Raw genomic sequence first — 12,453 nt, 5'->3', positions numbered from 1 at the left:
TTTATATGGATCAAGCAATCATCTGTGTTATTTAGCATTTGATTCATTGACGAAAAAGATGTATCACTTATTTGGTATTACCTTTGTGATCAGTTCCCTGTTTTGCATGTCCGTTTTCCATTCAGGCACATACAGCTGTGGGATGATTGGGTGCAGACGTGATTCTGCCGGAACCCTGTAATGATTTATCATGAAGACATTTCAGTAAATACACTCTTCGGTTTTCAAACAAAAGTTCACAAAAAACCTGTGGGTTACTAGGCCCATGGGCATGGCGTCTATCGTGACCCCATAGCAACACATCAGAAACTGCTTCTTTCGTCTACAAACGGTGTCAGACACTCTAACACATACTGCAGATACATTCTAACAGCGCAATCTTTAGTCCATTACCTCACTGAACCGTGTGTAAACAAATTCCTCCCGAAGTTCAAGGTGCTTGGGTCTCCTCGCTTCGGCTTGAGTTTCGTAGGCTCCATCTTGTCTTCGTTTCGTCTCTGAGGTCTCACGAGAGAGCAACGAGAAACGTCGAGAAATAAATAATCAACATGGCTTCACGTGTGGGCTCGTCGACAGCCACAGGCTGCTGAAAACTGTTGGACACGGGTTTTTGTCTTGCCTCTAATCAACCCACATCTTCATCTTCATCTTTCATTGCAATGCATACAGTACGATCAGATTCGTTTCAAGTATTATTATGCTGTGATTGTACGATTTAATCGCACTGTGGCTCTCGGGAAAGATGGCTTCAGCTCAAGATTTGAGCTAGGCAGTATTTTTTGGAGGACTTGCGTATGACTGATAATTAGCACCCGTTCCAAGGGCCTGGTAGTGGTACTGGGCTAGAATATGTCTGTCAAGACATGAGGTCTTTGTTGAAAGTTGAGCTGTGAATCTGGTGATGTATCAACAGTTTTGAAATGTACCACTGACTGTTGCAAATGCAAAGTTGCCTGGAAAAATAGTTGCCGTTTGGTGGAGAGCAGTTTTGTTCATCACGAGTTTATGTTCTGATTCTTAAATCATCAACGAAACCGCTGTTTCTATTAGCACAAACTCAGCTGATAGTACACAGCAACAGTATTTTAATTATAAAGATGGACTAATAGTAATAAAATACATCACCCATGAGTAATAAGTTACTTCCTGGAACCATTATATTATGGCAATGGAACCTCTATCTTATTTTCCCTCATTCTTTGATCTGTGACTGTAAATGTGATAATTGCAACAAACTGACAAGCTATTCGTTCTTACGGACTAGAGAATAAAAAGGTGTGATGAGAATTGAGATTGTCAGACGTACCACACTACCAGGGGTTTTGTCAAGAAATAGCAAATCGGCTAAATTATTAGCCAACTTTCCTAAAATTCGTTTAAATTAGATTTGGGGCATATAGTTAATGATTAAAGTTAATCAATACCATGCAGTTACACTTGCACTACTGAGGCATGTATTGGCAGATGAGTTGCAAAATGTCTTAACTCTTATCTTTATTTTACTCGACATTTATACTTTATTGAGGCAATTTGAAGTAAGCGTATTACTATTAGAATTATTCTGTTAAGTTTGTGAAATTCATAACATTTTCACCTCATCCACTGAAATAGGTTGGTTGAAAGGAATTTGGTGAAATGTTATAATTTGTGTCATTTATTTTGTTGAAAGTTGGCTGAAGGAAGCGATTGAAGGTTTAATGAGATTTGTAGCGAAAGGAACACTGATAGGATTAGGACATGCTGAAGTTCATAAATAATACATGTTTTTCTGCATGATGGAAAGCTGTGACAAAACTGACATTACCTTTGATCAAATCAGAGAGATTTTATGGCTGATTCGAATAATTTGACAGAATAGTTTTGATTTTAAAGCTGTACGTTTGTTTTAAATAACTTATTGACAAGAGGTTCAGGTCTATGAACATATTTGATTTATTTTCACTAACAAAAAAAACCTGCTTCTAATTAAGTTTAATCTGTGCCATGTTCTGGTTCTACTGTGTGCACATTTTTTAAATTTAAACTAAAAATGTCTCTTTTATCGTGGACTGTTTCAGTTCTTCACAGAGCCAGATGGAGAATAAAATTGTCCACGACTTTCAAAATCTGCGTGTATTTTCCAACCGCCATATCAACAAGATGGATGAGTTGGTACAGGACCTCAGCAACGCCCTGGAAGAGACTTCCAAAGGTGGCAGCCGGGTGGGCGGCTGCCAGGAAAACTCTCTCTCTTCAGGAGCTGTGGCACGTCGATATCACAAACGCAGACGCGGAGCCCGCAGATCCGCTGGAAACTTGTACTGGAAGCGTGGCACCATCAGCGAGGCGTCGGAGAGCAGTGTTGACGAGGCCATCAGAGATTACATAGACAACAGTGTTGTGGCTCACAGCGACTCGGATGACCTCTCACGGGCATACTCCAAGCAGAGGCTAGCAGTGGCCGTTTCACTTTCCGAACCTGTTCCACCTGTAGAGTCGGACTCCTTCACAGAGAACCTCTCCCCCATGAGGCCCCAGCGAAGGAGGCGACGATACAAGCACATGGCAGTGGACGCTCTTCAGAGCATAACAAGACCAGATGCTGCGGGTGATACCTGCTCCATACAAAGCTGCGTACCCCACTCCTGCGTTCCCTCCACCAGCGGCTTGACACTCACACAACCAAAGGCAAAGCCCATTCCTTCATCCACCCATTCAGACCCTCTGTCTGCAACTGCAAGCACCAGTGCAGGTTTTCAAAATGCGGCCACTGGGAAGAGGAAGCGTAGCAGCAAAAGTCGGACAGAAGGAACCAGCAAGGACCACAGGCTGGACGATGACAAGGACAGTGTGGAGCTGGACAGCATGGATGTGGCCAGCATATTGCAGTTAGTGGCCCACCCTTTTCACTTTTCCTTAGTGGCCCACCCTTTTCACTTTTCTTTAGTGGCCCACCCTTTTCACTTTTCTTTAGTGGCCCACCCTTTTCACTTTTCTTTAGTGGCCCACCCTTTTCACTTTTCTTTAGTGGCCCACCCTTTTCACTTTTCTTTAGTGGCCCACCCTTTTCACTTTTCTTTAGTAGCCCACCCTTTTCACTTTTCTTTAGTGGCCCACCCTTTTCACTTTTCTTTAGTGGCCCACCCTTTTCACTTTTCTTTAGTAGCCCACCCTTTTCACTTTTCTTTAGTGGCCCACCCTTTTCACTTTTCTTTAGTAGCCCACCCTTTTCACTTTTCTTTAGTGGCCCACCCTTTTCACTTTTCTTTAGTGGCCCACCCTTTTCACTTTTCTTTAGTGGCCCACCCTTTTCACTTTTCCCCTCTCCCTTCTCTTTTCTTTCCTCCTTTTCTCTCCCATACAGTGATAAAAACGGATATACTTCACATTCCTTTTCTCAAGTTACAACATTTCTTATGCTTGTAAGTTGATCTTAAAGAAACAGTAGCCACTCAGTTCAGCAGCAGCACTGACACTTTCTTATTTCGTATTTAGATGTTTTCAGTTTCATTGGTCTGGTCAGTCATTTTAGACTACATTGAATTATGTTCACGGTTTTAAAGCGAACAGTAGTGATAGTAGTGAAAAAAAGTTACTATATGTACTTGTAAGACTAGTAAGAAGTTACTTATCATCAAGCTGAACCGGAATTGTCAACTTGAGTGTGCTGAGTATCATGGTACTGATTTTCATTGAAAAGATGAAATATATGATCTGGGGGAAAAAGGTAGGGTGTGCTTTGGAATTGGAGTAGTCAGTGATGTATTTAAATTCATCCATGAATTCTTCTCATTTCAGAGAAAGCAGTTCTTTGAGCAGCAGCGAATTTGACAGCGATGTCTACAACAACAAAGAGGAAGGCAGAGAAGGTTTGCGTAATCTCAATTTCTGTTGTGAATATGTGTGTGTGTGTGGGGGGGGGGGGGTTGATTCTAATAAAGAACATGTGCTTTTATGTCATTGTGGATGTGGCACTGTTGCACATAAACACCTTTGTTTCCTTGTGTGCCAGTTTTCTACCGTACGGGTGGTGTACAATTCATCGTGTGCTGAAAGGGGAAATTCTATTCTAAATGACTTGGAGCTCTGTATGTGCTAGAATTTCTTGATCCCAGTTCATGGGTTCTGCTTTGAATCCAATTGCTTCCCTTACATTGTGTAAGTTTTCTCAGAACACATGCGGACAATAACAGACATGCAGTTTTTGCGTCCTATGAACTCTGTACAGTCATTCATTCAATGTTATACATTTTGTTTTTGTACTTTCTTGGAATACTTACCCAAAATTAGTCAACTTTAAACATGATTTGAAGGCCCTGTAAGTTCAATAGGACTGTGCATTCTGACCAAAGTGAACCAGACACATGTACATGTATTACTAATCTTGGAATTAAGAAGCTCTGTCGCGGCCAGCCAAAACAAATAATTCAGAAATAACTTGTGCAAGAAATTGAGATATAACTTGAATAAGGAAGAAGGAATACAATTGGTCCCAGGTAGAAACTTTATGAAAAAAAAGGAATAAAAGAAAACAATAGAATACCCACTTTGTTATTTAGTGTTGACACACACACACACACATTTATTGTGTAGCAATTTTATATGAGATAGCAATACATGTAACAATAACAGTGACTAAATCTGTGTCCAAACAGCTGATGATGAACAGAGTGACTTCTTCCACGAGCCAGACCCAGTGTGTGATGTTCCAGACATTGCCGGCTGGTGGGACAAAGATGCAGCGTTTGACGGAAGTATGGCTGCCACACAGAAAGAGTTTGACACACTACTGTCTGGAGCTCTGTCCAACATGTCCATGACCTCACAGAAAAACTTCAGACAACGAGTGGACAAAATGATCGCCAGAGCAGAAGTAGGTGGTTTTTTTCTTTTCTGTTAGAACTCTTATTTTGTACAGGTGATGAATTATGTCACAGACATCAAGTTTTTGTTTGTTTTTGTCTGAGACTGAGTGAAATATCAACCATTCGCAAATGTGTTTGTAAGATGTTAGTCCATGTTTCAAAGTACATGTATTGGTTTGAGTGTGGGTGTCTACTCAGTCAGGAAATTGTTGAGGGGCAGGACATGGTTGTTTAAATTGAGGAGGGAAGCTTACTAGTTAAATTCTTTGGTAACTTTGTATAATAGCAAACTTCTGTTGCATCATGATTTCTCTTTACTGTGAACGAATGCTTTGACTGAGTAGCTTAATTTGAACATGTGTTTTAAACTTTCTGTGCAACTCATGACAATTTTAAAGAGTTGATCATCATTGCATTTTTGCAGAGTGGAAGAGAAATACGGATTGGCAGAAGAAAGATGAAAGGACGGGTAAGAAAATGAATTCGCTCTGTTGTACAGCAGTCCCTGCAATGTACGGCCCCCGGCGTGAGCGGACACCTGACATGTACGGACACATTTGCTCGGCACGGAGTGTTTTCCTTCTATATTTGCCCCCCCTTAAACGGACACCTGCAAAACGTGGACGCGGACACTCATTTTCGGTCCCAACAGCAGGTCATACCTCCAATGTACGGACAGACCATCGTCAAATTTTCACCACAACAAAATCGATAACAGAGCAGTCCGGCTCTTGGTACAAAGATCACAGCCACTGATAACTTGAGTGCACGTGTACCCATCAGGAGGGGGAATAGTTTTGGTCAGGAGTGGAGTACCTACGAAGATTCCAACATGAAACTGCACTGTGCTCTTTATTCTTGTCTGTTGGACGTAAACAACAGAAACCACAGTCGATGAAGGTCCTGAGCGAAAGAGAATGAAAAACCGGCCACAGTTCTCAGCATGGTGTGTCGATCTGTGTGTAACCTCTTTCATTGACAAGATACTCTTGTTTCTCCTCAGGCTTGACCAGTGAGTCGGTTGCCTAATCTGTGAACCGGGCCCTTCAGTTGTCTTGCTTTGTCAAACAGACAGTCAACTGGTTTTGGTCTGAGTGAACAGTGCAGCTGGCCTCTCTTGGCACAGCCCCAAACAGTACATGGCTAGAGGGAGTGAGAGAGAGGGAGAGGGGGGGGGGGTGGAGGGGTAGCTGGCTAAACTCTGTGGGGTGTCCGGTGTCACTGCTGTCAGCAGGAAGAGCATTGGAGAGAAATAGAGAGGTGTACTCTTCCACACAATTTCCGAGCATCAGTTGTCACGGCTTGGGGTAGGCTGTGTTATGTACAGTGTATTTCCCACTGAAGAGTGAAAAGTCACTGCCATGCCACATGATCGGCATGCAGTCAATAAAGCCAGACAAGAAGAAAATAAATTACATGATTATGACATGCAGCTCTATCTGCTGCTATTTATTCAAACTGGTTTTCAAGCTTATTCTTGCAAAGCATCTGCACACGCTCCTATGTGCTGTGCTTGTGTGGTTGCTTTCGTATGTCAGTGCATGATGAGTGTGTTCACTGGCTTGAGGATTTATTTTATCTCTTCTTTTCAACACTTTTCATACAAATCATTTTTACAGAACGTTTAAAGAAGTATTAGGAGTTTGTTGTTATTGTTTAGTAGCCACAAGAAGTGATTACCATAGACTCAATCCTGTTGTTTGTGTGTCTCTGTGTGAGTGTATGGGGGAGGGGGTGGTGTGGTCACCCCTCCCGTGAACGGACACCTGCAATGTACGGACAGTTTTGCTATGGCCCAAGGGTGTCCGTTCATGAGAGGGACTGCTGTACTTTGTTTTCAAAACATAACAAACATTTTGAAGCGTCCGTGAAAGAAAAACGACCAAGTAGCAAGTGAATATCTTCATTCTGACATGAGTCTGAATGCAATGTGCAATCCAACTTTATAATGTGGGTTTAAACAGGCATTTTTCTTTGGCTCTCCCTTTGTGTTCAGATGCCGCGCTACACAATGATGCGTTTCCTACAAGAAAGAGAGCGGTGGAACTCGCTGCAGGGTGGCCCGGCGGGTCCTCACTTCAGCCCTGGAGCTAGCTGGAACAGTGGGTGTAACAGCCAGTCGGGGGACTACAAACGTCTGCGACAGACTCCACCGCCTGTTGAAGAAGGTTTGTGATTTACAGTTTTAGGAAAATAGGATGCTTGGTCTTAAAAGTGCTTCAGTTATTTTATTACTGCATGCAAAGTATTACAGAAGTGCGTTAGGGCATGGACTTGATGGCGTAATGGTAGTACAGTGGTGCCTGTGAAGTTAGAACCCTTCAATGAGAGGACACCTCCCAATAAAGGACACTGCTTGTGGTTCGTCTGTCTAGTACCTTCACCAAACATACCTGTCATGAAAGGACACCTGCAACTTTGGGACACATTTGGCTGGTACCAAGGATGTCCTCTCATCTCAGGTACCACTGTACCAATTTGACAGCAGCAAAAGCCTTGAGGAATGAGGATAACCAGTCTCTTAGGGCAGTGGGGTACTGCTCTGAGGTACAGGTTAGGCTTGCGTCTATCAGATTAACACAAACGCTGTAGGTCTGAAGCTATGGCCTATGCAAAGATGATGATAAATGTTGTTTAACGCCCTCACGGTTAAACCATTAGAGGCATGTTATGCTAAGATATGAAAATATTGCTGCTTCAGAAAGAAAGAAACCCCCCGCGGGTTAGGGGGAAGAATTTACCCGATGCTCCCCAGCATGTCGTAAGAGGCGACTAACGGATTCTGTTTCTCCTTTTACCCTTGTTAAGTGTTTCTTGTATAGAATATAGTCAATGTTTGTAAAGATTTTAGTCAAGCAGTATGTAAGAAATGTTAAGTCCTTTGTACTGGAAACTTGCATTCTCCCAGTAAGGTCATATTTTGTACGACGTTGCAAGCCCCTGGAGCAATTTTTTTATTAGTGCTTTTGTGAACAAGAAACAAGTAACAAGTGGCTCTATCCCATCCCCCCCCCCCCCCCCCCCCCCCCCTTTCCCCGTCGCGATATAACCGTGAACGGTTGAAAACAACGTTAAACACCAAATAAAGAAAGAAAGAAAGAAAAATGTATTGTATTTTAAGGTAGATTTGAGGGAAAATGATCCTTTGGATTTGTATTTTTCAATGTGTAATAACCTTTTCTGACAAAAATACCCCTCCTCTACTGTGTGTATTTTCAATTTGAAATAAAGTTTTTTTGACTTGAATGTACTCTTCTTCCTCAGGTTTTGTTGGTGTGAATGCCTCGCCAATTCCCGACACCAACATCGGGAACCAGATGCTGCAGAGCATGGGTTGGACGCCAGGCTCAGGGCTGGGGGCAGAGGGAGATGGCCGCAAGGATCCTGTAGTGGCCTACAGGCGGAGGGGTCGCAAGGGCTTGGGCTACGATACGCAGTCTGACACTTGAAAAGATGTCGTTGGACGTGTGAGTTTTGTGAATCACTAGAACTCTAAAAGGCTGTGAGACTGCATGCAGTGTTGTTTCCAGGCTCAAAAAATGGATTGAAAGTAGGTAACGGTCCAGATATGCTGTCCACACAAAAATAGTTCTGTCAGAAGACCTACATGTCAAAACTATTGGACGGTCAACCGACCAGGGGTCAGAAACAATGCGTGGGATCAAAAAAGTATGCTGCAGTGACCAGAGACTGAGGGCTGAGAACTAGTCTGAGACTGTCATGATGATGTTGTACAAGTATGGAGATAAAGGATCGTACTGATGTATTGTTAAGATTGATTTGTTGTTGTTGCTGTTTTGAGTTGGTTGTCGTTGAAGAAATTGTTAAAAAAAAAAAAGGTCACAGAGACGCTCTTGATATGGCTGATCACGGTAGCATCAATGAATATTGAAGCAGGCAGTTTCAGTGGGATTTTATTTCATGCAGCTAGACATAACATCTGTTTTTTCCTGGGTATTTTTCTGTTTTTGTCATCTTGGTCTTGTTCACCTTTAAGTTCTATTTAAAACAAATTGAATGAATGCAGCTTTATTTTCAGTGTGGTCTTTTTGATGAGTTATTTCCCTTACTCAAGTGACGTGAGATGGGTTAGTGTGGAACAGAATTGAATGTCTATGTGGTTCTGCATTTGTGAATGGTTTCCTAGATTAGGTTCTATGTTTTCATGGAGTCACTATCAGTTTGTATATGTTATGGGTAACCTTTGAACAAGGAGAGAGAAAGAAAAAAAACCACCGAGTTTCGGGACAATGTGTTTTTTTAAGCGAAAGAATTTTGCCAGAATTGTGTTGAGTATTATTGTTCAAAAGGCATAGATTTGTGTCTTTGAGTATACTGAACAAACACAATACTCTGTGAGAGTATTCCTGTGAATGTATGTAGGGCAGCGTGCAGTCCCTGAGTGTAACACATACTGGGTCCATCTTAACTTCTATAGGGAAGCATCTGTCATCAATTCGCTCATGTCAGCTTTGGGAACATAACTCAAGATTCGTGACTAGAGTTTTTTGTAAATGGTATACTCCTCAGGCCAAACAAAAATATATGTTGGTTTAGGGTAACCCGACCAACCCTATTTCTTCCCGCCAACCCTAAGACTTTTTTTTCATTTGTCAAAAAAAGTTTTTTAAAAAAACCTCCAGCACATTTTGCGAACCATACCGAGATTACAAATAAAAGATTTTTTTTTTTCAAAAAGCCGACCTACCGACCCTATTTTTTGGGTCATGTTACTCTAAAACAACATATATTTTTGTTTGGCCTTATTCAAGTACTCAAGGTTTATGCATCGGAAGGAATATGTCAATGCATTATGAATGTAAAGGCGTTTTATTGCTAATACAGTAATTTGTATTGTTCCATGCTTGTCTGCATGCCTTGCCAATCAAGAGCATACAGGTGCATTTACTGTGTCTAACATCCATTTTTCATCCTTTCTCATCATAGATGTTATTGTACTGTGAAACTGTAACCATAAACCTGCATCTGTTATGTTGTAAGTGCTGATTCTGTGTTGTGGTAAAGAAACATAAATGGTTATGTTCATGTGCTGATAATATGTAACGGTATCCATAATGCAATGATTTACACTGCATACATTTGTTATTTTTGTCATCTCTTCACCATCACTCTCTTCCCCCCTCTACCGGCTGTAGTTTGTGTTTCTACAACATGTACAAGGAGGTGATAGTTCTCAAACCATTAACTGTGCAATCGTTTGTACATTGGGTTTGTCTTCCTCCCACACAACTGCTGTTTTTATTTTTAACTTGCCGTTTCAGATACAATGTTTGATTGTACGTTTGTTAAGGTTTACTGCTCCTCGTACTGTTATGATTTGGTTCTCAACATAGATGTTTAAGTAAGTTAAATTTGTGTGATAGAGATTTATGCAAAAAATGACTGTAAAAAAAGCATTAATTCACTGCATCGAAGCAAAAATTATAACCGTATTTTCCGGGTTACAAGGCGCTACAGCGCATAAGGCGCACCCCCGTCTTTTCAAAAAAATTGTAATCCAGTCATCCATTGGGCGCAGGGGGCCGATAGGGCGCTCCAAAATTGAAAAAGTATACCGGTAACAAACGGTCGAAGAATGAAAATAAGCCGCACATCAAAGGAAGAATACAGAGTGGAAATAATATTATGTGTGCTCTGTGTGTGCCGCGAGATCAAAGGCAGGTCCATTCGGCATTGTGATAGCTGGTTGCCTTGTTTATAGACACTGACCTTCTTCCCAGGGGTCAATGACCCAGTTTTAGCTATGAGAGGTGGTTCCCCTGTCATATCTGAGAGAGGAAACACTTCCTGCACCGGGGTCAGTAACCGAGTTTAACCTGTTTAACCTATGGGGCGGTCTCTTTGATGTCTTGAGAGGAAACTTGGCCAGGGTAGTACCTAGTAGCTGAAACATGCATTATCACAAGTTGTTTGACTGGTACTCAGGCGGTCTCTTTGATGCTCACGGAATTTAAAAAACGACTACCCGGTATTTGAGATGGAGGGGTGTCACGTTTTGTTCCCCGTGGTTTTTTCCCACATTTTTTTTTTCGTATTTCATACACCAATTAGGCGCTTCGTTATACAAGGCGCAGGGGTCAAACTCGAGGAAAAAAGTCGCGAAAATACGGTACATTGTTCTGACAAAAGTTTTGAAGTTGTCATGATTTTTTTCATTTCTGGATGTTGAATTGGGTTAGTGATAAAAAAACCACTTATGCAGTGATTATTCTGGAAAAGAAACATGTCTGAAAGATGCCAAAAACAGTTTCTTTGATTCAATGAAAGGTATGTGTTTATGAGGTACATGTAATGATGTTAGAGATTTCACATCAAAATCGTAATCTTCATAATTGCAAGTGGAGCCTAGCACATACATGTGTTATTTTAAAAGTCTGTGACATTGTGCATGTTACTAGGGTACATCAACACATTTTTTCCCTCAGAGGTCACAAAAAGACATGTTTTATTTGTTGTTTTATTGCATAATGGAATACATCTGTTTTACCACTTTTAGACTGTTTTAAACATCGTCGTATTTAACTCTGATAAATTGAATTTGACTTGTGCCCTGCTGTATTGTGAATGTGCAATGTTTCTGAAATAAAGTTGGCCAAAAAATGATTGCAACAATTTTCGCACGCTAAGAAAAGCATTAAAACGCAATTTACTTTTGTTGAACTTTATATGCCCGAAAAGGTAATTATGTCAGCTCTACATATCATTTGTCCGATTGATGGTACTTTATATAGGCATCTCGTGACAGCCTGTCAAACAAGGTCACCCCTAAAATCAACCTGACAAAAACCATAGCCCCGTATTTTAAAATCTGCAAAAAATCAGAATATGTACAAACCAAACACTTCTAACACCCATTGGAAAGGCCGTTCAAATTCCTGTTCAGAACATTTTGTTTTATGCACCTGACTGCTTTAGTCTTTATGTAGCCTTTCGTCAAAGGCGGTAGGTGTCAACCGTTTCAGAGGCCAAAAAAGGCACGTTTTGCGGCCATTTTTGAGGGGGTCCTCCACCCAAAGAGCCATATCTGCTCAAGTTCTCAATGATTTGCTTTGGAAATTTCAGAAGTTATTACTAATAGGCTGACCAAAATTTGTGTTGCTTAACAAAAGGCTACATAAAGACAAAAGAAGTCAGGTGCATAAAACAAAATGTTCTGAACTGGAAATTGAATGACCTTGCCACTGGATGTTAGAAGTGTTTGGTTTGTGCATATTCTATTTTTTTGCAGATTTTAAAATACGGGGCTATGGTTTTTGTCAGGTCGATTTTAGGGGTGACCTTGTTTGACAGGCTGTCATGGGATGCCTATATAAAGTACCATCAATCGGACAAATGATATGTAGAGCTGACATAATTACCTTTTTGAGCATATAAAGTTCAACTAAAATGAATTGCGTTTTAATGCTTTTCTTAGCGTGCAAAAATTGTTGCAATAATTTTTTGGCCAAGTTTAGATGGAATATTGATGTAAGTGAAGTTTCATGCCTGTGTGTGTGTGTTTAGCTTTTTTTCTTCTTTCCAAGTCTGTTATTTATTGTCTTGCTTTCTTGGTACACACACACACACACACCTTTTGCTTCTGGAAAGA

At 41.1% G+C, this 12,453-nt stretch overlaps 2 protein-coding genes across 3 annotated transcripts in view; one reads left to right on the top strand and one right to left on the bottom strand.

Annotated features, from left to right (window-relative positions):
- The window catches only part of LOC138953747 (sperm-associated microtubule inner protein 10-like), a 4,011-nt gene extending 3,489 nt beyond the window's left edge, over positions 1 to 522 (bottom strand). Inside the window, exons 1-2 of the mRNA XM_070325639.1 lie at positions 394 to 522; positions 82 to 175 (exon numbers count right to left, since the gene is read on the bottom strand). Coding sequence (XP_070181740.1) covers positions 82 to 175; positions 394 to 479 — 180 coding nt within the window. The 5' untranslated portion in view covers positions 480 to 522. The remainder of the gene's footprint in view (positions 1 to 81; positions 176 to 393) is intronic.
- On the top strand, positions 522 to 12,325 carry LOC138953745 (G patch domain-containing protein 2-like). 2 transcript variants are annotated; one of them, XM_070325634.1, is made up of 7 exons: positions 523 to 668; positions 2,058 to 2,867; positions 3,778 to 3,848; positions 4,635 to 4,852; positions 5,269 to 5,313; positions 6,841 to 7,012; positions 8,109 to 12,325. In XM_070325634.1, the coding sequence occupies exons 2-7, from the start codon at positions 2,074 to 2,076 to the stop codon at positions 8,291 to 8,293; spliced, it is 1,485 nt and encodes a 494-aa protein (XP_070181735.1). In that variant the 5' UTR covers positions 523 to 668; positions 2,058 to 2,073; the 3' UTR covers positions 8,294 to 12,325. The 2 variants fall into 2 exon arrangements, with proteins under 2 accessions (XP_070181736.1, XP_070181735.1); XM_070325635.1 differs by lacking the exon at positions 5,269 to 5,313 and having other exon boundaries at positions 522 to 668.
- The last annotated feature ends 128 nt before the right edge of the window (positions 12,326 to 12,453 follow it).

This window comes from Littorina saxatilis, linkage group LG17, assembly GCF_037325665.1.
Source record: "Littorina saxatilis isolate snail1 linkage group LG17, US_GU_Lsax_2.0, whole genome shotgun sequence".
Classification (NCBI taxonomy): domain Eukaryota; kingdom Metazoa; phylum Mollusca; class Gastropoda; order Littorinimorpha; family Littorinidae; genus Littorina; species Littorina saxatilis.
The sequence above is the reverse complement of the archived record's forward strand: the minus strand, read 5'-3'. Positions and strand labels throughout refer to the sequence as shown.